Here is a 23,939-nt window from a genome sequence, read left to right as displayed (position 1 = left end):
TAATCCCCCAGAGCACTAATAGTTTTATGAAACTACTTTTTCAATTTAAATTAAAGATAAGATACTAAAGCACCAAGGTATTCTCAGACTAATTATACCTGCAAAAGTAGTACTTAGGCTGGAATATTCTTACTATTGGCTCTTCCAGAATGCAGAATTATTCCTTAGAGGTAGGCCAGCTTAATGGATGTATCCTGTTTAGGATGTTTTAGAAATCTTACTTAGGAAGATTTACTAACTGACCACCACACACACACTCAGCGCCCTCTGACTCCCTCTCATCGGTACCACAGGACTAGGGAGGAAGTGGCTGTTATCGCCTCTCTCGAGGGTGGTGTGAGGATTCACTTCTATTGTCTAGTTGTTTTTTGCCTCCCAACTCCTCCTGTCTCTTATATCACTGTATTTCTCTGAGTATATAGTGATGCTTAGTTTTATTTTTTACAGTTTGGTAGGTCAAAAGGAAACCTGTTTCTCAAGGTTTCTGGATCCTAGAAGGAAAAAGACATGGCAAAATCTTATTCAGAGTGCTACACGCTAAAAGAAAGTCTATAAGGAATATGCCCCAGGTTCCTCTTATAGGTAGATTGTTGTTAATTGTCTTGGAGTATACACTAGAAGAAATTTCAATTGAGAATAAAGATCTGTTTCTGTCTGGAAATAGGTAAAAAATTACTATGGGATATAGCATTTCAAGTACAATGAGCAAAATAATGATGTGTTATTAGTTTCAAATGAATTGGGTACATCTCTATCATTCAGTATTATGTAGTAGTAACTGTTAAAGTCAATGTTTTTAGATGATAAAAATAGTGAATATACCAGCTGTCTTTGGAAAACATAGCAATTAGCAGTAGAAAAATTAAAATTAACTAGCTTTTGGAAGAAAGTACTACCTACTACTCAAATTAGGAATAATTAATATCTGTCAATATGAATAGCTTCGTTGTAGTTTAAAATATTGTTTCTTGCATGTGATTTACATGTCCACTGTTCTCTCTCCTACAATAAAAATAACTGAATGTTTTTCAGGTTATGTACCACCTTATAATGCTACAGTTGTTCAGAAGTTGTTGGATCAGGGAGCTATCCTGATGGGAAAAACAAATTTAGATGAGTTTGCAATGGGGTAAGTAAAATTAAAATTTTCTTTTCTTGTATTTCTTTCATCTTTGTTTTTAATTTCATTAAATGTAGGTACCCAAAAACCCTGAGGTGATTTCTTGAGGACTCTAATGCCAGTTTCTCAGTCTCTTTGTGAGATTATGTTTTATTGTTTAATAGGTATATGGTCAGATCTCATTTTGGTTTTAGTTTGCACTGCCCTGATGACTAATGATGTTAAACATCATGTGTTTATTTTGCTACCCATGTATCTTCTTTGGTGAAGTATTTATTCAAATCTTTTACCTTTTTTTTTTTTTAATTGGGTTGTTTGTCTTACTGAGTTCTAAGAGTTCTTTTATATATTCTGGATTCAAGTCCATCGTCAGGTAATTTGCAAATATTTTCTCCAAGTCTGGCTTGTCTGAACATTCCTTTCAAAGAGTGAAAGTTCCTAATTTTGATGACGTCCACTTCATTTTTTTATTTCTTTTATGATTAATGCTTTTTGTATCATTAATTAACTAAGAAATTTTTACCTGATCCACAGTTAAAAAGATTTTTCTCCCGGAAGTTTTATAGTTCTTACCTTCAGACTCATGATCCATTCAAGTTAATTTTCTTGTATAAGGTGTGAATAAAGCCAGGGTTCGTTTATTTGCACGTGTGTCCAATAGTTTTGGCACTATTTGTTAAAAAAAAAAAAAAAAAAAAAAAAAAGATTATCCTCTCCTGATTAAATTACCTTGGTTCCTTTGTCAGAAATCAGTTGGCATACATGTATAGATCTGTTTCTGGATTCTGTTCTGTTGATCTGTGTATCTCTATTTAATACCATGCTATTTTGATCCTGTAGCTTTATTTTTTTTTTTAAGATTTTATTTATTTATTAGAGAGAGTGAGAGAGCACGAGTGGGCAGGGGGAGGGGCAGAGGAAGAGGGAGAAGCAGGCTCCCCACCGAGGAGGGAGCCCAACATGGAGCTCTGTGGGATCCTGACCTGAGCCAAAGACAGATGCTTAACCTACTGAGTCAGCCAGGCGCCCTGATTCCTGTAGCTTTATGTATGCCTTGAAATTAGGTAGCGAGAGTCCATTAACTTTGGTTTTCTTTTTCAAAATTATTTGACATATGCTAGGTCCTTTGCACTTCCATAGAAGTTTTAGAATCAGCTTGCTGATTTCTACAAAGAAGCTTGATGAGATTTTGATTATGATTGTTTCGAATTTATAGATCAAGTTGGGGAGATTTGACATCTTAATATGTATCTTCTGATCCGTGAACACCTTATATCTATCCATTTATTTAGATTTTGTTTAATTTTTCTCAGCAGTATTTTTCTGATTTTTTGCATATCAATCTTATATGTAATTTGATTTATTCCCAGTTATTTCAGTATTTTTTTTAGATTTTATTAGAGAGAGAGTGCACAAGTTGGGGGGAAGGTCAGAGCTGCTGAGCAGGGACCCCCGACAACTACAACGCAGGGCTCCATCCCAGGACCCTGAGATGATGACCTGGCCAAAGGCAGATCCTTAACCGACTGAGCCACGCAGGCACCCCCCAAGTATTTCAGTTTTTTAATGGTAAAATGGTATTTTTTCAATGTCTAATTGTTAGTATATAGAAATAGAATTTGTTTTTCTGTATTGACGTTGTATCCCATGACCTTGCTAAGCTCTCTTATTAGTTCTAGTTGATCTTTGTCCATTCTTTGGTATATTGTATGTAGATGATCATGTCGTCTACAAATAGAGACAGTTTTATTTCTTCTCATTTCTCTTTCTTTTGTGCTGGTTAGGACTTTAGTACAACACTGAGTAGAAGTAGTAAGAGCAGATACCCTTGCCTTGTTCCTGATGTAGCGGAGAAAGCATTCAGCGTGTCACCAAAAGCACTTTCTATTTTCCCTTTTATAACACTTGTCACGTTTGTAATATTTGCTTTGTCTATGCTCCCTGTTTCATAGAAGCAAAGTCTTTGACTCTCTTACTTACAGTGGTATCTCTTGGCACTCAGTAAATATATTTTGAATGAATTAATCCATGGGAGTAAACTTGAACGTAGGTTATTAGGATATTGCCTTGAACAGCTGATCAAAATGAACATAATCAAAAAGTGAGGGTACGAGGACATCATGTAATACGAGATGTGATTCCCTGAGGTCACACCGTCATCTGTGCAGTATTCCAGCTGAGAATGTGAAACCTGAAACTAAGAACAAGGTAACAAAAGATAAGTCTGAAATGAGAAAGTCTATTAAAATATGAATATCATAAAAAATGAAGAAAGGCTAAGAAAATATTCCCAGATTAAAAGAGCCTAAGGAAAGTAAAACTTAAAATTTACAGAAGAAAATGTAGGAGAAAATCTTTGTGACCTTGAGTTAGGCAAAGATTTTTTAGATGTGACACGTGAAGTACAATCCGTAAAATAAAAAACTGATAGATTGGACTTCACTAAAATTAAAAACTTCTCTACTTTAAAATACACTACTAATAAATGAAAAAACAAGCCACAGTCTGGGAGAAAATCTTTGCAAAACATGTATCTGAGAAAGAGCTGGCGTATATATATAGTATATATAGAACCTTACCCAACTCAAAAATAAGAAAACAGCCCAATTAAAAAAAAAAGGGGGTAAAATAAGCAGACATTTCATTAAAGAAGATATATAGTTGGCAATAAACATATGAAAAAAAAGCTGAACATGGTCATTCAGGAAATGCAAATTAAAACCACAAGGAGATACATACACCTGTTAGAATGGCTTAAAAATGACAGTATCAAGTGCTGACAAGGACGCAGAGCAATTGGGTTTCTCATACAGTGTCGGTAGGAAATGCAAAATGGTGTAGCCATTTTGGAAAATAGTTTGTCGGTTTCTTATAAAGTTAAACATCATATGATCCAACATTCTCAGTCCTACATACCTACCCAAGAGATGAAGACTTTTATTTACACAAAAGCAATGGCTAAGGTCTTTCAGTACAATATTTATTGTGGCTTTATTCATAATTGCCAAAACCTGGAAATAACTCGATGTCCATTGGCTGGTGAATGATTTAAAAAGTACAGAAAAGGGGCTAAAGAGACGATGATAATTAGATGCAACACCCGACTCGAGACTCGATCCTGTAGTGGGAGGGGGTAAAATGCTGGAAAGGACATTATTGGATCAGCTGACCAAACTGGATTACATACAGTGGATCAGATAAAGGTATCGTACGGATGTTAACTCTACTGAGATTGGTAACTGTACTGTGACTGCGTAAGGGAAGGTCCTTTGTGTTAGGAAACGCACACTGAATACCCTTATGTGGTTCAGGAACAAGAAGTATTTGAGTCTGTCACAGACACACACAGAGCACACAAATGGTAAAACAGATTGGGTGATTTGCTAACAACAGGTGAATCTGGGTAAAGGGTATAAAGTTCTTTTCATAATATTTTGGTTTTTACAATTTACCTGTAAGATTGAAATTATTTCAGAACTTCTAAAATAAGTTAGTATTCAACTTATGCTTGTCTTAAAACATCTGGTTAAGAGAGGGAATCCTTCAGAGGACTTCTTGTTAACTCTTTGAATGTATATGACACTCTTCAGCTGGAAGACCTTGATTTACAAGGGAGGTCATCATAAGCGGAGCTGGATGATCGACCGGGGTAAAGATCCTCTTTTCCTAACAGACTAGTTTTCTCTACTTTCTCGCACATGCTCTTACTTCCCGTCCTCCACCTCCTCAACAATCTAATTAATGAAGGCTACATCTAAGCAGGTTTCTTGCCTTTTCCAGTTCAAGTTCCAGTGGATTATACAGTGTTAGAAGCAAATAATATAGTCAGGAGGTGAAATTTTCATATAAAATGAAAGTTTCATTAAGATATCTTGCTTCACTTCATCTCAGATCTGGAAGCACAGATGGTGTATTTGGACCAGTTAAAAACCCCTGGAGTTATTCAAAACAATACAGAGAAAAGAGGAAGCAGAAGCCCCACGGTGAGAAGGAGGATTCAAACTGGCTTATAACTGGAGGAAGCTCAGGAGGGAGTGCGGCGGCGGTAGCAGCGTTCACATGCTTTGCGTGAGATGCTTTTTTCTGTTTGTACTGTAAAGCCCAACCAAATACAAATAGTCATAAACCGTCCTCAGAATCCAACAATAGAGTACTTCATACCATGCTATTTTTATTTCCTTTTAGTGAGTTATCTGTGCTCAGTGGTATATAACTATATCTTATAAATACGCTCAACTGTACAGTATATGTAATGTGTATTTTATACATTTAACATTAAGATAATATTTAAACTCTTCCTCTATAGTATCTGGTTTTCTTAAAAACATGACTTTATGGATCTTGCAGACTAAACCAGCTAGCATAATTGAATTCATTTTTAAAATAATTTATTTTGGTGTCTGCTCACCGATTATAGGGCTAATACCCCATGGCTTTAGTTGAATGCTGCTGAGATGCTAACTATGGTTTATCCTTCAGCTAAATCAGACTTTTGTTTAAAAAAAAAAAAGGAAAAAATGCTCCTGATATGTATCAATAGGATATTTAAAATAGTGTTTTCCTAAGTCTGCAACTAAAATTGTGTAGCACTGAGTAAAGTTTTCTTCATGTTTGTTAGGGGCTGTTTGTTCAACTGTCCTATTTCTGTATTTGGGAAGAATCCATCCATCATGCTTTATGTTTTAAGTCCCATTTGTAAAGCATTTCTTAACCACCTAAGGAAGAGTAAATAAATACCACTGTTATTTACTTTCTCAGTTTCGGTAGAAAATTGAATGTGTTTCTTTTGTAGTACTGTGTGTATTTTATTTCTCCTTAACTATCTGCTGAAACTAAGCTCTTTCACAGACATTGCAACCAATAAATTATTTATATTTTTTAGAGCTATGGAGATTTAGATTCTTCAGATTTTTTTTTTTTTTTTTTTTAGTTTCTCTGAAATCTTATTTACAAGTAAAACCATTTCATTTTATCTCTGTGGAATTTCATAGCATTGCATTAATATTAATGAGAGTTCTGACAAGTTAGGACTGCAAGATTAGGTGCTTTTTTTCTACCCTCATCACACTACTTAACGTTCATCTTTCTGAATGTGCTTTGAGAAGATGGCATTTTGACACATAATTCCTATGGAAATGTAGGTTTTACTTTTACACAGCCGTCAGTGAATCCTAATAAGAAAATGTGTCCTTTTAGAAATTGTGAAAGCAACAGCCTGATTTTGTAGCTTATATGGACTTGGTAAGAAAGACAATCTAATTTGCATTTTCTGTAGAGCTCAAGGGCCATGCAATTGGTAGGAGCCTTGTTCAGTCCAAAGCTTTCTTCTGGGTACAGTCAAGAGAAGCACAGACCCCAAGTAACTCCAGATTGAATGGGTCCCAAACTATCAAGTGTTCTGCTTTGTTTTTCCCCCCCTTTTGATTTGCTTATTTTATAATAGTTTTAAAAACAGGAAGGTTCTTGGAGTATTATGTACCCACTAAAAGGAATGAGCTAGAGTGCTTTGTAATGTCAGGGAAAGATATCAAAGATACCCTGTTAAGTGGAAAATAAGTTGCAGAATACTATGTACGGTATGACCTCCTTTCTGTTAAAAGTAATAATTACATACATATATATGTTAGTTCCATGGACATGTCTGATGAGTATATCAAAACGGATAATGGGATTATTAGGGAGGCAGTGATTATAAGAGAAATTTCACTTTATGCTTCATATACTTATACAATATTTTAAATTTTGTAGTTGGCACATACACTTTTCTAATCAGAAAAACCTTTTTTTCTCTGAAATAGTTTTAAAAAATTAATTATGGTAAAATGTACATAACCTAAAATTTACCATCTTAACCATTTTTAAGTGTACAGTTCAGTGTTAAATACATTCACATTGTTGTGCAACCGATCTCCAGAACTTGGTTCATTTGCAGAACTAAAACCCGGTGCCCTTTAAACAACAGCTTGCCATTTGCCTGCCCCCGCAGCCCCTGGCAATCACTCTTTTCTTTCTGTCTCTATGAACTTGAAGACTGGGCACCTAGAGTGAAAATTATTCAGTATTTGTGCTTTTATAACTGACCTGTTTCACTTAGCAAAATGTCCTCAAGATTAGTTTTTGGATTTGTTTTTAATGAGAAAAACATATACTCTATAGGTAACTGAGCAAAGAAATGGACACTTCATAGTTGGGTAATGCAAATACACATAAATGTGAAAAATTAGTCAGAAATGCACATTAACAAAGCTTTTTGGTTATTCAGATTAACCAACTTTAAAGAACTGCTAGTACTCAGTGATGATAATGAAACATAAGACCAAATCTGATTCACTGCAGTTGAAAATATAAATTGGCAGAGCCTCTCTGACAAGTCATTTGACAATACAGATTAAGAACTTAGAATAACAGGCAGACCCTATGGCTCATTAACTCTACTTCTTGGAAGCTAGCCTAAAAAATAATCAGACATATGGGCAAAGATTTATGTTTAAAGGTGTTTATTACAAAGTAATTTATTATGCAGTTATTATCCTAGTTGGCAACAACACAAATGTTTAAATAAATTAAAGTACATTTCTATCCATGATTCTAAATGAGGTAGTGGAAGGTTCTGTGTATGAATTTCTGGGAAAGGTGTGATTCGTTTGTAAAGGCATACTGTAAAACTGCCATTAAAGCAAGGTATAAGGTGTCTATGTATACTGGTAGGAGAACGGGCTTTAAAATCCTGGGACTCACCAGTTGATATGATGGAATATTACACATAGTTTAAATTTTCAGTAATTTTAATGGCCTAGCACAAGGCTCATGATAAGAAAAAAAGAGATGGGAACTTATAATTACAGAACGACCTGAACCATGAAAGAAAACTGCATTTTAAAAGTCTTGAAGTTAATATGCCGAAATGTTAACAGTGTTTGCCTCAGGCGGTAGAATATTTTGTTACCTCTTTACATTTTTCTATATTTTAGTTTTCTGAGACAAGCGTCTCTTACTTTTGTATAACCAGGGGGAAATAATGTTTAAAAGTATACACTTAAAAATTGATTCCAAATATAATTGGAGATATGTCATTCTTCTAAAGAAAATTCCGTTTAAATTCCAGGGCTTTGGGATCCGATACAGGAGGATCGACCAGAAATCCAGCTGCCCACTGTGGGGTTGTTGGTTTCAAACCAAGCTATGGCTTGGTTTCTCGTCACGGCCTCATTCCCCTGGTGAACTCAATGGATGTGCCAGGAATCTTAACCAGATGTGTGGATGATGCCGCACTTGTGTTGGGTATTTATATGATGCCGTGGTTTCAGAACATTATAAATTTCACTGTAAAACAATATGTCTGTCATTCCTAAGTATTTTTCCTTACAGGTGTGCTGGCTGGCCATGACCCCAAAGATTCTACCACAGTACAAGATCCTGTTAAACCATTTACACTTCCCACTTTGACAGATGTGAGCAAACTGTGTATAGGAATTCCGAAGGTAACTCTTCCCTTTTATTACTTTACAGAAATGCTGTCAAGTTAAACACAGATCACAGACTTGGGAAACAGACTGGTTGGGTTTGAATCCCGCTGTGCCACTTTTATTAGCTCTGCAACCTGAGCACGTGACTTAATCTAAGCTCAATTTCCCAATCTACAAAATGGGGATAATAACAGTGTTGATGTCAGAGAGTAGTGAAGTTTTAAATTTGGTAATCATCATGGAAATATAATATACAACATGGCGACTGTAGATAATAATACCGTATTGCATATTTGAAAGCTACTAAGAGAGTAGATCTTAAAGTTCTTATCACAAGGGAAAAAACTCTGTCACTGTGTATGGTGATTGATGTTAACTTAGATTTACTGTGGTGATCATTTCTTAATATATGCAAATATTGAATCATATATTGAAACCATCATAATGTTACATGTCAGTTATACCTCAATAAAAAAAAATTAATCATGCTAAGCAGAAGTCTGTAAACTTTTTCTGTAAAGGGTCATTAGGTAAATATTTTAGACTTTGTGGGCCATCCAGTCTTCATTGTCACTATTTAATTCTGCCACTGTCATATGAGAGTAGCCACAGACCATATGTAAATGGAAGAGTGTGGCTGTGCTCTAGTAAAACTTTATTTTCAAAAATAACTGAAGTTATATCTGGCTGGTAGGCCATAATCTGCTGATCCCGGATGTAAACAACATAGCCCAGAGCCATACCTTGCATAGTAAAGGCTTAATACATGTTACCTTCTTTACTACCATTAGTAGTGTTACTACTACATTTATTACAGTAGCAACTGAGTAACTCATATATTATGAAAGTAAATGCGTTCAATTACTGACCTTTAAAAAAACTTTTTATTTTTTTTAATTAATTTTTATTATGTTATGTTAGACACCATACAGTATATCCTTAGTTTTTGACGTAGTGTTCCATGATTCATTATTTGCATATAACACCCAGTGCACCATGCAAAATGTGCCCTCCTTAATACCCATCACCGGCCTAAATTTCAAGCTTAGCAGTCATTTTTTGGATAATTTGTTGTTGTGGGACACTGTCCTATGCATTGTGGGATGTTTAACAGCATCACTGGCCTTTACCCTTAGAAGCAGCCCCCACACCACAGCACAACCCCACAAACAAAAATGCCTGCAGACATTACCAGATGTCCCCTGGTTGAGAGAAAGAGGATGGAATTGCCCCCAGTTGAGACCGCCGCTGTAGAGAAATACTTTCTTTAAAATTTTCAGTTAAGATAATAGCTGTGCCTTCCTTTAAGGATTTAGAGAGAGCACAGGTTGTAGAAAGAGACCTAGTTTAGAATCCTAGATCCTCTACTCACCTACTGCCTAACTTTAGGAAAGTTACTTAACTTGTCCAGTCTCAGTGTTTTTCATTAATAAAATGAAGGATGATAATATCTACATCGTGGGATTGTTAAAAGCATTAAGTGAGGGGGCAGCTGGGTGGCTCAGTCGGCTAAGCATCCAACTCTTGATCTCAGCCCAGGTCTTGATCTCAGAGTCATGAGTTCAAGCCCCATGTTGGGTTCTAGCGTGGAGCCCACTTGAAAAAAAAAAATGTTCGATCTGAGACTCCTTATACAAAAGTTTCTGCAAAAACATTAAGATGCTTTGAAAAGCATCTAGCAGAGTATCTGATAATGAACATTTAACAAATACAGGTTCCCCAGCCATTTCTCTGATCTTTTATATTGTGATATCCAGCTCATAAATAACTAGTACAGTGCTTGTCATGCCATAAACACTCTAAAATGAGTTCGATCTTTCCAGCTCCTACTAGCAATTTAATTAGATTTTCTAATGTATTGCCAAAGGTCCTAAAGTACATATTTTTATAAAACCATCTATACAAATGTTCTAATTTTTATATCTTGACTTTTTCCAATAAGGAATATCTTGCACCAGAATTATCAAGTGAAGTGCGATCTTTTTGGTCCAAAGCTGCTAACCTCTTTGAGTCTGAGGGGGCCAAAGTAATTGAAGTGTCCCTGCCCCACACGAGTTACTCAATTGTCTGCTACCATGTATTGTGTACATCGGAAGTGGCATCAAATATGGCAAGATTTGACGGGCTAGAATATGGTAAGATGGCTGTGTTTGGGACTTTTAAGGTGGTTGTCTCCAGCATTCAGAAGTTTTACTCATTCATGACAAAAACTGTCCCCGGAGATAATGTTAATGATTCGGACGAGTAAACCAGTGATCCTCTACCTTTGTTATTTGGCCTTCTGCTTACACTGTTCATCATAAATGTCTCTGTAGGTTTGGCTCCCCTCTCTGAACTGTGAATATTTTACAAGAACAGTATCTTATCTTGTATTCTCAGTCTGTCAAATGTAGTGCCTGGCACATGGTAGGAGTTCAGTAGATATTTGAATGGAGGGAGGGAGGGAAGGAGGGAGGGATGGATGAGGAGGTGAATAAATGAAGTTTCCCTCTTGGTTATTTTCTCCTCTCTCCTTGATTCTTGGCAGATAAAGAAGAGGAACCACTAAGGACAGTCTCCCAAAATTTTAGTATTGGTCAGAAATGTGAATCTACATTTGCTTTTCAGCCAAAACTTTCCTTTCATATAATGTTTATCTCTTTTTTGTTTTTAGGTCACAGGTGTGACATTGATGTGTCTACTGAAGCCATGTATGCTGCAACCAGGCGAGAAGGGTTTAATGATGTGGTGAGAGGAAGAATTCTCTCAGGAAATTTTTTCTTATTAAAAGAGTAAGTAATGGAGCACCTGGGTGGCTCAGTTGGTTAAGGGTCTGCCTTTGGCTCAGGTCACAATCCCAGGGGTCCTGGGATCGAGTCCTGCATCAGGCTCCCTGCTCAGTGGGGAGTCTGTTTCTCCCTCAGCCTCTCCCCCTGCTTGTGCACTCTCTCTCTCTCTCTCTCTCAAAAAAATAAATAAAATCTTAAATAAAATAAAAGAGTAAGTAAGCAGAAATTTTCTCCATTCTTAAACACTCAAGAGTACATTAGTAGCATGTCTATCAGGTCTTATAAGTTGAGATATTTGCTAAAGGAGCAAAATCCTTATGATTTGATTTAGAAATCTTAATTAAAGACCTGTTTATAGTACTTTTAGTTTCTGGCTATTCAGATGCAGAGAAAACATTACACTCTAGCTAAATGATTAGTACAAAACTAGGTAGGAAGCCCTGAAGAATTTTAGCCTCATTAAATGTCCCCTGACTATTATTGCCATATTGACTTATGTTGTTAGAGACTTAAGCAGGAAGTTACATTGGTGTAGCTTGAAAAATTTAGTAAATCAGCTTAGTCTTCCCCTACATTATGTATCTGCTCCAAGAAAGAATTCTAAATTACTAGGACTCTTACTTAGACTGCTTTCAATATAAACTTATTCATCATCTTGTGAATAGGATTCATCTTGTATACCACCAAGTGTGCCGTAGAGGACATGAGAAGTGTGAAAAGGCAAGAATGATTGTTGTAATGAATAGCTTCCTGGAGTTTTTCTACATTCCCTCAAGGATAGAAAGCATTTTGTTCATCTGTGTATCCCTTCAGGGCTGATACTTAGGATTACTTTTTCCAAAAATATTATTTGAACAGCCATGATGAAAAACAGCATGGAGGTTCTTCAAAAAATTAAAAATAGAACTACCGTATATGATCCGGCAGTCTTACTTCTGAGTATATATCCAAAGAAAATGAAATCACTATCTCAGAGTATTATTCACAATAGCTAAGACATGAAAACAACCTAAGTGTCCGTCATCAGATGAATGAATAAAAAAAAAAAGTGGTATACACACACACACACACACACACACACACACACTGGAATATAACTCAGCCATAAAAAAAGAAGGAAAACTGGCCACTTGTGACAACATGGGTGGATGCTGAGGTCATTTTCCTAAGTGAAATAAGTCAGAGAAAGACAAGTACTGTATGATCTCACTTATATATGGAATCTAAAAAAAGCCAAACTCACAAAAACAAAGTAGAATGGTGGTTGCCTGGGTCTGTGGGCTAGGGGAAATGGGGAGATGTTGGTCAAAGGGTACAAACTTGTAGTGATAAGATGAATAAGTTCTGGGGGCACCTGGGTGGTTCAGTCAGTTAAACACGGCTTAGGTCGTGTTTCCAGAGTCCTGGGATCGAGCCCCACATCAGGCTCCCTGCTCAATGTGGAGCTTGCTTCTCCCTCTGCCCCTCACCGTGCTCATGTTCTCTCTCTCTCCCCCTCCCTTTCTCTCAAATGAATAAATAAAATCTAAAAAAAAAAAAAAAAGATGAATAAGTTCAGGGGATATAATACACAGCAACGTTACTATAGTTAACAGTACTGTGTTGTATACTTGAAAATTGCTGAGAGTACATCTTAAATATTCTCACCACACACACACAAAATTGTAATTATATAAGGTGATAAATGTATTAATTAATGCTCTTGTGGTTATCATTTCACAATATATACATACATCTAATTATCATATTGTACACCTTAAAATTACACAATTTTATGTCAATTATATTTTAGTAAAGCTTGAAAACAAAAAACCTAAAAATACTTGATTATGTTCCATATTAAAAGACTCTTTTCCTGCAGATCAAAACTATAATATGATATTACCTCACACTTGTTAGAATGGATAAAATCAACAACACAAGAAACAACAGGTATTGGCGAGGATATGGAGACAAAAGAACCCTCCTGCACTGTTGGTGGGAATGCAAACTGGTGCAGCCATTCTGGGAAATAGTATGGAGGTTCCTCAAAAAGTTAAAAATAGAACTATCCAGCAGTCACACTACTGGGTATTTACCCAAAGAATACAAATACAGTAACTCAAGGGTACATCCATCCAGTGTAGCAGCATTATTTACAGTAGCCAAGATATACAAGCAGCTCTAGGGTCCATCAATTGGATGAATAGATAAGGAAGATGTGGTGTGTCCACATAATGGAATATTATTCAGCCATAAAAAAGAATGAAATCTTGCCATTTGCAATGACATGGATGGAGCTAGAGAGTATAATGCTGTGTGAAAGAATTCAGTCAGAGAAAGACAAATACCATATGATTTCATTCATGTGGAATTTAAGAAACAAAACAAATGAGCAAGGGGTGGGATTGGGGGGAGCAGCAGAAACCAAACCAAGAAACGGCTCTTAACTATAGAGAACAAACTGATAGTTAGCAGAGGGGAGGTGGGTGAGGGGATGGGTTAAACAGGTGATGGGGATTAAGGAGCACACTTGCTGTGATGAGCACCTGAGCACCAGGTGATGTATGAAATTGTTGAATCACTACATTGTACATTGTATGGCAATTAACTGGAATTAAAATAAAAACTTTTTAAAAAGCAATGAAAAAAGAATGAAAGACTCTTTTCTATATTGACCAGATGAGTGTAATGATTTTGGAATAGGAAAAGAAAATGAAATGTTGCTGAGAGGTTTTCTAAGCAAAGCCTTTCATTAAGTGGAAAATGTTACATTTGCCAAATATAACTGATTGGAATCAAATTCTGTATCTCAGGGCACAAGTTGGTAGACTGTCTAGGTCACTGTAACAGCATATAAAGAAACTGAAGGAGAAGAGTCTGAAAGCTGCTTCCATGGTCACCAGTTGGGGGGATTGACAAAAGGAAGTGAGAATTTCTGCTTGATCCCTATCTTCTGAGTCAGCTTTTTTGTTTTGAGGGGTTTTGTTTGCTTGTTCATTTGGTTTGTGAGGGGAGGACAGACATGAGTGATAGGAAAAATGGAATTTGGGTGTACTTTTTTTTAGTCTTAAAAAGTCCATTTATGTGCCAGAAACTATAACAACTCCTCTAACATTTTTTTTTCTTCATATGTGGTACCTCAGTTTACAGTTTTGTCATTCTGCTACCTTTTTTCAAAAAATACAAATTTATTGAATGAGGAATCCACAGTTTATTTTTAATGAACATAATTATTTACATTTGAGCCACATTTAAGTCTGATTTTTACTGTTTGTCTTCAATGTGTCCCATCTGTTCTTTCTTTTAACTTTCCTGCCTTCTTTTATTTTTTCTTTAATAACTTTTCTCTTAAAGAGATTTAAAACAAGAAAAAAGTCATGTATATTGGCCTAAATATTTACTATTTCTGGTGCTTTTTATTCCTTTGTGTACATCCAAATATCCATCTGCTATAATTTTCTTTCTCCCTAAAGAACTTTAATATTTCTTGTAGTACAATCCTGCTAATAATGAATTCTTTCAGCTTTTGTTTGTAAAAGTCTTTATTTTATCTTTAATTTTGATATTTTCTCTGGGTATCAAATTCTAGATTGATAGTTTTTCTTTCAGTACCTTAAAGATCTTGTTCTATTGCCTCCTGACTTGCGTAGTTTCTGAGAAGTCTGTGGTCATTCTTGTCTTTGTTCCTCTGTGTACAGCATGTCTCCCCTCTCCCCCCAGCTGATTTTAAGACTTTGTCATTGGTTTTCAGGAATTTGTGATGTGTCTTGGTGTGGTTTTCTGCATATTTCTTCTTGCTTAGGGGTTTGTTGAACTGCTTGGATCTGTGGGTTTATCATTTTAATGAAATTTGGAAAAGTTTTGTCCACTGTTTCTTAAAATATTTTTTCTGACCTCCCCACTTCTTCTGGGACTCCATTCATATGTATGTTAATCTGCTTGCTGTTGTCCCGCAGCACACTGATGGCCCCACCCTGGTTTTTCCTTCTTTTTTTAGTCTTTTTCTCTGTGCTTCCTTTTGGATAGTTTCTATGACTATCTTCAGAATCCCTGACCTGCTGTGTCACCTGCTGTCAATCACATCTGATGTCATTTTTATTTCCTATTTTATATTTTTCATTCCTAGAACTTCCAAGTAGGCCTTCTTAGCTCTTCAGTTTCTTCATGACACCAGTTTCCTTCTATCTTCTTAAACATATGGAACATATTTACAGTAGCTGTTTTAATGTTCTTATCGGCTAATTCCCACATTTCTTTTGTTTCTGGATCTCTTTATGTTGATTGCTTTTTACCCCCTAGTTATGGGTTATATTTTCTGCTTTTTTGCATGGCTGGGCGTGATGACTTTTACATTATCATTTGCTGGATTTTTGTTGTATTCCTTTAAACAGTATTGGGCTTTGTTCTGGGATGCAGTTAAGTTACTTAGAATCTGTTGGATCCTTTCAAGGCTTCCTTTAAAAAAAAACTTTGCAAGGATGAGTCCAAAATGACCTTTGGTCTAGGTTAATGTAACTCGAATTGAGGCAGCACGCTTGAAGAATTCTGCCAGATGCCTCATGTGTTATGAAGTCTTTCCACTTTGGCTGTTAGGAACACACACTACTCCCAGCCCTATAGGAGCTCTTTGCAGTTGTTTGACTTTTCAGTGATTCTTCCCCAGCCTTGAGAATGTCTTCTCCCTCCATGCACAGATAGTACTCAGCCAAAGACTTGAGGGATCACTCTGCAGATCTCTTGAGCTCTCTCTGTGTGCTATTTTCTCCTCTCTGGTACTCGGTGAGCAAATTCCAGTTGTCTTTGCCTCTCTGAACTTCCAGTCCCCGTCTCTAACTTCCTGAAAACGGTTTAGGTTCCTCCTGTCTGGGCTAAGGCCTGGAAACTGCCTCCAGGCAGTACGCTGGGGAAATTAAAGGGCTCACTTATTTGTTTCCCTTCTCTCAGAACTCCCTCTCTTGAAGCTAAGTTCTAGTCTTTCCTTTACCACTGCCCATCTTCGTAACCTTTGGAAAGTCATTTAATTGCTATGCACTTGGTTTTTTTCCACCTGAAAATAAATGTTCTGGTTGAATGATACCACTATTTTGTGATTATATGAGTAGAATTATATCTAGCAATGAATTCTGATTAAACTCCTGATACACAAATTTTTAGAAATAACAGCACAGTTGAACAAAAATCATTTATATGTGTTGTTAGGAATCTTAGTGGTGCTTGCTTATAAAGGTCAAGAATCCAGTCATTCTTTAACAAGCCTTGTGTGTGAAAATTGATTCAAAGAAATTAAAAAATCTTTAAAATATCATCTGTTTTTCCACAGAAACTATGAGAATTATTTCATTAAGGCACAGAAAGTGAGACGACTCATTGCTAACGATTTTGTGAATGTTTTTAACTCTGGAGTGGACGTCTTACTGACTCCCACCACGTTGAGTGACGCAGTGCCATACCTGGAGTTCATTAAAGAAGACAACAGGACGCGAAGTGCCCAGGATGATATTTTTACACAGGCTGTAAATATGGCAGGTGAGGATCCCTTGGGAATGTTCTGGTTTTCTTCAAATTTTTAGACAGGCACCCTGGTCTTCCACTTAGGTTCTAGCTAGATTGTTCCCTGAAGGCAACAGCTTGTCCTCTTGGAATGCTTAGGAATGTGTGTACGTGTGTGTGTATGTGGTATGTACACTGCTTAGGCATGCGTGCACTTGCAGTCACCATGCACACATATACTCACAACCTACTTAATAACATGATTTTAACTTTTATTTTGGAAATACTCAAACCTGCAGAAAAGTTGAAAGAATGGTATATTGAATACCGATATGCCATTTGCCTGGAGTCATTCATTTTGCCTTGTCTGCTTTCTCCTTCCTCTTTCTCCCTGTACACACACACACACACACACACACACACACACTCTCTCTCTCTCTCTCTCTCACGTTTTTTTAGCTGAATAATTTGAAAGAAAGTGTCAATATCATGATACTTCACTCCTAAATACTTTAGCATAAATCTTCTGAAAATGATGGCATTCTCCCACATAACCACAATTCTGTTACCACACCTAGGAAAACTAACATGAGTATAATAATGTTCCCAATATAGTCCATATTTAAATTTTCTTAATTGTACCAAAAATGTCTTCTATAAAATTGTTTTTTCCCCTGATATAGTACATTTGTTTATGATCTTTTTAAAATTTACAACAATTTCCCAATTCTTGCTTTGGGTTTTTGGTTTTGGTTTTGGTTTTTTTTAGAACACATGAGACTGTTTTATAATTTGTGTTTCAGTCATCAAACAAAATGTAGAAAACTGAAGAAGAGAAGGAGAGCCTATTATATTTCCCCATACTTTTGTTTACTATGTTCATTTCTTCCTGGTATATGAAGATTCTTTGTTTTATCATATCCTTTCTGTTTAAATTCCTTTAGCCATTCTTTTAGGGTAGGGCAGCTGTTAACCAATTCTCTTAACTTCCTTTCTAAGAATGCTTGATTTCCCTTCATGTTTAAAGATTATGTTCACTGGGTACAGGATTTTGTCTTGACATTTCTTTTCTTTAGCACTTAAAAAATGTTACGCTACTTTCTTCTGGCCTGCATAGTTTCTGATTAGAAATCCCCACCTTTTAAAATTTTTGTTTTAGTTGACGTTGACTTTTTTGAAGAGCCTCGTGCACTTGCCCTCTAGGATGTTCCATCCATAATCTAGATCTGTTAGATTGTTTCCTCATGATTGGGTTGAGTCAAACATTTTGGCAGAAATACTATGTACTCTTCATGCCAGGAAACAGTTAATGTTACTTTGTTCCACTTCCAAAGACTAAGTTGATTCCTTAGTTAAGAAAGTAACTGCCAGGTGTTTTCTGTGTAAAGGTACATTTTTCCTTTTATCAATTAAACCAGTTGGTGAGGTGATAGTTTGAGATTGTGTGAATATCCTATTCCCCGAAAGTCTTTGACCCAGTTTTAGATCTGTTGATGATCCTTGCCTGAATTATTTCATAGAGAATACAAAATGCTGATTTTTCTGTCATTCTTTCTACATATGTTAGCTAGCAGTTTGCTTTTTTAAAAATTCACTGTATTATAAACAATTACTGTCATTATTGGTTTTGATGCTCAATTGTTTGGCCAACAAGAGCCCTTGCAAGTTGCATGTAACCTTTAAACCTATCCCCATTAATTTCTAAAAACTTCCTTATTTTATGGCGTAACAAGATATCCTAGGATCTTGTACTTGCTTTCCTCCAGACCTGGAACTAAAACTGAGCTACTATTTCTTACCCAACAAATTGGCAAACATTCAGAAGCTCAACGACATACTCGGTAATGCTGTAGGGAAAAAGCATTTTGCTTTTTACAACTTTTTTGGAGGGGAATTTGGCAATATCCAGTTACATATGCATTTATCTTTTGATGAAGCAATCCCTATTCATCTGAGAGACTTTTAAGAATACCGAGAAACATGGGGCACCTGGGTGGCTCAGTCGGTCAAGCATCTGGCTCCTGATTTCGGCTCAGGCCATGATCTCATTGGTGGTGCGATTGAGCCCTGGTCATCGGGCTCCATGTTCAGTAGGGAGTCGGTTGAGATTCTCTTCTTCTCTCCCTCCCCCTGCTCTCTCTCTCTCTCAAATAAATAAATCTTAAAAAAAAAAATACCAAAAAACATGTACACAAGGTAATTCACCCGGGCATGGTGTGAAATAGCTCAATACTGAAAACAACCTAAGTGCCCAACCATAGAAGAATGGGTGAATAAATTATGGTACAAACCACATAATGGAGTGCTATGCAGCTATAGAAAAGGAATGAAGAACGTCTCTGTGAGCTGATACACAGTGAGTTCCGAGATATATTGTTAAGTGAGCAAAGGAAGATACAAAAGCATGCATATCGTATGATTTTTGTCATTTTTTCAACCTTATCTGTCTTGTACCTACTAGCACTGGAAAGCAGAAGAAGTCTCCCTTTCTTAGGATGGAGAATTAGTCAGCTAATAGGTTTCTTTCTTGTCTTCAGGATTGCCGGCAGTGAGTGTCCCTGTGGCCCTCTCAAACCAAGGACTGCCAATAGGACTACAGTTTATTGGACGTGCATTTCGTGACCAGCAGCTTCTTACAATTGCCAAGTGGTTTGAAAAACAAGTACAGTTTCCTGTTATTCAACTTCAAGAACTAATGGATGATTGTTCATCAGTCTTTGAAATTGAGAAGTTAGGTTCTGTTTCTCTAAAACAGTAGTGATAAATATAGCATGCACATTAAAATAACTTGAAGATTTTCTATTTGAGAGATGTCCATGATCCTGCTTAATTCCTGTGATTTGGTTCATTGTCAACACAGTCATTCCTTGGAATCACTTTTTAAAACTCTTGTGATACAGTTAATTAATTATAAATTATCTGTCAGCATTTATGAAGTACCCACTAAGTGTAAAGTACAGGATTTTTACGTTAACACAGACACATGTTCCTGGAAGATGACGCATTCTGCAAAAATGTTCATTAATAAGAACAGAGCTTAGAGTAAAACTGAGCTTAGGGATAAGCCTCTCAGAACTTGTACATCTTTGTAACCAAAGTGCTAATAAAAGCTGTAATATGTACCTCCAGAGAGAAGCTGAACAGCCAGGCAGATAGGCAATTCACATGTAGTGGAGGCTGGCTCAGGGGGTGTTAAAAATGCACAAAAACAATAAAATGGGAATATTTGCATCTGAGTGCTGAACAAAGGAGGTAGAAGAGGAGCTCTGAGCCCTGGAGGAAGTGTGACCTGCTGGGGCCCAGAGTCATGCAAGACTGGGGGTGTACCTCCCTGGGGAAGAGCCCAGGTGCAGACGCTCTTGATTTCTCTAAAAATAGAGCTGCAATGACTGAAAACTTTCTCCTGTTTTGCTAAAGGTGAAAATTTGACTTCTGCCAAACCAGAACAACTCCGTGTGACTTCATTTTCCTAGTTACCAATCACAAATGAACTTGCTGGTTTCATAGAAACATTTGTTGTAACCTAAGAGACCATACTGGACCTGAAACTTGGGAGATAGTGGAGCATGATTTTACAGAGAAAGTTTCAAGATATACAAGTATATCTAGTATGAGAAACTGGTAGATAATTTGGTAAGGATGCCAAAGATAAGAGGCCCATAACCTTCCTCCCTTACCCCAGATTCTCTATTCCTCATGGTTTCCTTACCCCCTTAGCTTTCTTCACAAGTGCTCTCTTTGGGTCCCTTGAGCCCAAAGAGACATTAACAAGAATCTGTATTCAATGTGAAAAAAAAGATGAAAATCATAGATGTACCCACTACAAAGTTTCGTCATTGGACTTGTCTTTGCCAGAGCACCGCTGTCCTCTCCTGTTGATCAGGTCTTCTAATTGGGCACTTACATATTACTGATAAGTATAAGGAGGAAGCTGAATTATTATTTAATAGATTCACTTTGTTTAGTAAGGAAAAAGTCTTTTCTAAATATGAAGTACATGAGGGAAAACTCTAAGTGGCAGAACCTTCTGCAAAGAGCCACTGGAATGTGGCATGGTAGAAAGGGACCCTGCCTGTTACTTTTTCAATAGTTTTCTCTCCTCCCAGGATCCTTCCACTCCCAAATAGTCTGACAAACTTTGTGTAAAATATTTCTGTGCCAGGACTACTAGTTTTCTTACAAATCATGATTCTGAATCCCTGAAAGAGGAAGAAATTCACAAGAGAGAACTGCATTTTTTTATGACAAGGGAAAACCATCTTAGTTGAAGGAGCTAATATGGTGTAAAAAGCAAATAAATAATAAATCTTTGCCCCAGTCTTTTTTTAATGTGTGTATAATTTGAAATGATTTTTTTTCAAAGAATATGTAATTTCTCTTATTCCTGTATCTCTGCGTGAGCTCTACTGATGATTTGAATCTGGAAATAGGGAAGTGAAACATTGACTGTTCTCACATAATACTCAACTAGCATGAAATAATACCTAATTTGTTTCTCTTTCTTCTCCATCTTTCCCTAAATCTAGTAGATCTTATTTTACCAAATCACTGTCGGGAATTTAAGTGGGAAATGGTCTTTGTATCTCAGCTAATCAAGTCCTGAAATTGTTAGCAATTCTGAAAGGCGACGGTGGCTACAAGTGTAAGAGGAGTTCCCTGATAAGACCCAGCAAAAACCAAGAGAAGTTAGATTCAACCACAAAAGCATCGCTGGAGTGAAAAAAATGTGATGAGATCACAAAACCTGGCACCCCAACACCACCTAGAGCCAGGGAGCAAGTGGGAAAGTCAGTGTTCCGTGTGGGCCCCCAGCGTTACCAAGAAAATCACTTGAAACCAGGGAGGCAGAATGTTCTCTTTGGCTCTTTGCTACCAGGTCATCAGGAACACAGAGGACCTTGAGCCAGCTAGAAAAGACAGCATGGTACCAAAAAAGGAGCTTCTAAAAATGACAAGGAACAGTGACTCCTATTAGGAAGTCACCTGTGCCTTCTAACATAAACAAGAAATACCTTCAGGATTTTCTTTTCTTTTTTTTTTTTTTTTAAGATTTTATCCATTTATTTGAGAGAGAGAGAATGAGCGAGAGAGAGCAAGCATGAGCTGTGGGGCGGGGCAGAGGGAGAGGGGGGAGCAGACTCCCCTGCCGAGCAGGGAGCCCGACCCAGGCTCCATCCCAGGACCCCAGGATGACGACCTGAGCCCTGAGTGGAAGGCAGACACCCAACCCACTGAGCCACCCAGGCTTTGAGGCCCCCTTGAGGATTTTGGACTGAAGGACTGGGAAGAGAACCGTTACAGGACACCAGTAGGTAGAGCGCAGGGATGCTGCAAACTGCATACCCTGCTCCGCTCAAGGGAGGGGAGCAAGCGGATGGAATTTTCACAATAACTTCTGTTAGGAATTTTCATTCATTAACTACTTTTGCTCTCCCTCCCCTTCCTCAAGCATCTGATTATCTACCCCAAGGTTAGATGCGTGTTGAGTGGGCAAGCCTGGGGTAAAATGTGTTCACTGTATTTAGAAGCACCAGAGGCCAGTTCAAAGTAGGTCTTCCTCAGTCATTTGGTGACTTAAGCGGTGTGTACACTAGAACATAAACCTGAAGATTTAATAAAGGCAAAGAACATGAGAAAAGCCCAGCCAACATTAAATAAAAGTAATTATTAGAGGATTTCAGAGGGTTTTTTTCATTTCTTTTTCTTTACACCTCAATGGAATATAAATCTGAAAGGATTTTAGGGAATTTATTAAAAACATATTATTACAATGGTATAAAAGTAGTTGAGGAAATCAGTAAAGTGATAAAAGTAACAAAAAATGATAAAACCAGGAATAAAGTTTGAAATAAAAATGCTTCTCAAGGTATTTATATAGATGCTTAAAGCTGTGTAGTATGACACAGTGGGAAATTTTCCAGTAGCTTACCTAGTGGATAAGGCTACCAGATTTAAAAATGAAATGAGGGGCGCCTGGGTGGCTCAGTCGTTAAGCGTCTGCCTTCGGCTCAGGGCGTGATCCCAAAGTTCTGGGATCGAGCCCCACATCAGGCTCCTCCGCTATGAGCCTGCTTCTTCCTCTCCCACTCCCCCTGCTTGTGTTTCCTCTCTCGCTGGCTGTCTCTATCTCTGTCAAATAAATAAATAAAATCTTTAAAAAAAAATGAAATGAACTTGGGTTTGAACCCTATTATTGCCATTTACAAGCTGTGTACCCTGTCTGAGCTTCCGCATGCTGACTTTTAAAATAGAGATAATATTTACTCCAAGGGATGGTTGGGAGGATTGCATTTAAATCATGCACTGAAAGCACCTAGCATGATGCCTGTTAGACTAAGCGCTTAGTAATTTGTAGCTGTAAGTAAATGCATACAATTATAAATTTCAGTTTTCTTATACAGTCGACCCTTGAACAACAGGTTTGAACTACATGGGTTCACTTACATGTGAATTTTTTTATAAGTACAGTACAGTACTATAAATGTATTTTCCTTATGGTTTTCTTAATACATTTTTCTCTAGCTTACTTTATTATTAAGAATACAGTATATAATACATACAGCTCCCCAATGATCTGGCTTCCCCTGAGGATGAAGTTTAAAATATCAGGAAGGACTGATGGCCTGCCTATTTCTAAAGCAATTTCCATGAGCTTTTTTGTTGATAAAGAATTGGCTAACACAGCGTTCAAAGACCTGAAGGTCTTCAAAAGGCCTCTGTGCTCTGCCAATCAAATGAAGAGCAAGACCAACATGCTCTTTTAAGAATGAAACCTCCCAAAATAGGGTTATCCCATGTTCCTGGGGAGGGGGGGCAGAGGAGGGGGCGGGGAATGTTTTGACAGAGCCAAGTTCTTCCTCATAAAACTCAATTCCGTTCCAATGTATAGATAGAAACACAGATAATTGAGGCCCCAAATTACAACATCTTCGCTGCAATCATGTTAACATAGGAAAATTTTAAGGTCGATGTTAACAATGACCTGCTAGTATAGCCATAAGGGGGGAAAAAGTTAATAAAGTACCCATAGGGTGTCTAATGGTAACTATTTTCCAAGATAAATTTTTTTTTGCAAAATGCACCTGCAGAATAACATGATAGAACTGGTGTCGG

General features: G+C 37.0%; 1 protein-coding gene across 1 annotated transcript in view; it reads left to right on the top strand.

Moving 5' to 3' along the window:
* Positions 1-21,143, top strand: part of QRSL1 (glutaminyl-tRNA amidotransferase subunit QRSL1) — a 31,914-nt gene extending 10,771 nt beyond the window's left edge. Inside the window, exons 4-11 of the mRNA XM_026511711.4 lie at positions 1,033-1,129; positions 5,012-5,188; positions 8,226-8,401; positions 8,489-8,601; positions 10,529-10,721; positions 11,240-11,357; positions 16,657-16,862; positions 19,364-21,143. Coding sequence (XP_026367496.1) covers positions 1,033-1,129; positions 5,012-5,188; positions 8,226-8,401; positions 8,489-8,601; positions 10,529-10,721; positions 11,240-11,357; positions 16,657-16,862; positions 19,364-19,584 — 1,301 coding nt within the window. The 3' untranslated portion in view covers positions 19,585-21,143. The remainder of the gene's footprint in view (positions 1-1,032; positions 1,130-5,011; positions 5,189-8,225; positions 8,402-8,488; positions 8,602-10,528; positions 10,722-11,239; positions 11,358-16,656; positions 16,863-19,363) is intronic.
* The last annotated feature ends 2,796 nt before the right edge of the window (positions 21,144-23,939 follow it).

The sequence above is a fragment of the Ursus arctos genome, unplaced genomic scaffold (assembly GCF_023065955.2).
Source record: "Ursus arctos isolate Adak ecotype North America unplaced genomic scaffold, UrsArc2.0 scaffold_13, whole genome shotgun sequence".
NCBI lineage: Eukaryota > Metazoa > Chordata > Mammalia > Carnivora > Ursidae > Ursus > Ursus arctos.
This window is presented reverse-complemented; position numbering and strand designations above follow the sequence as displayed.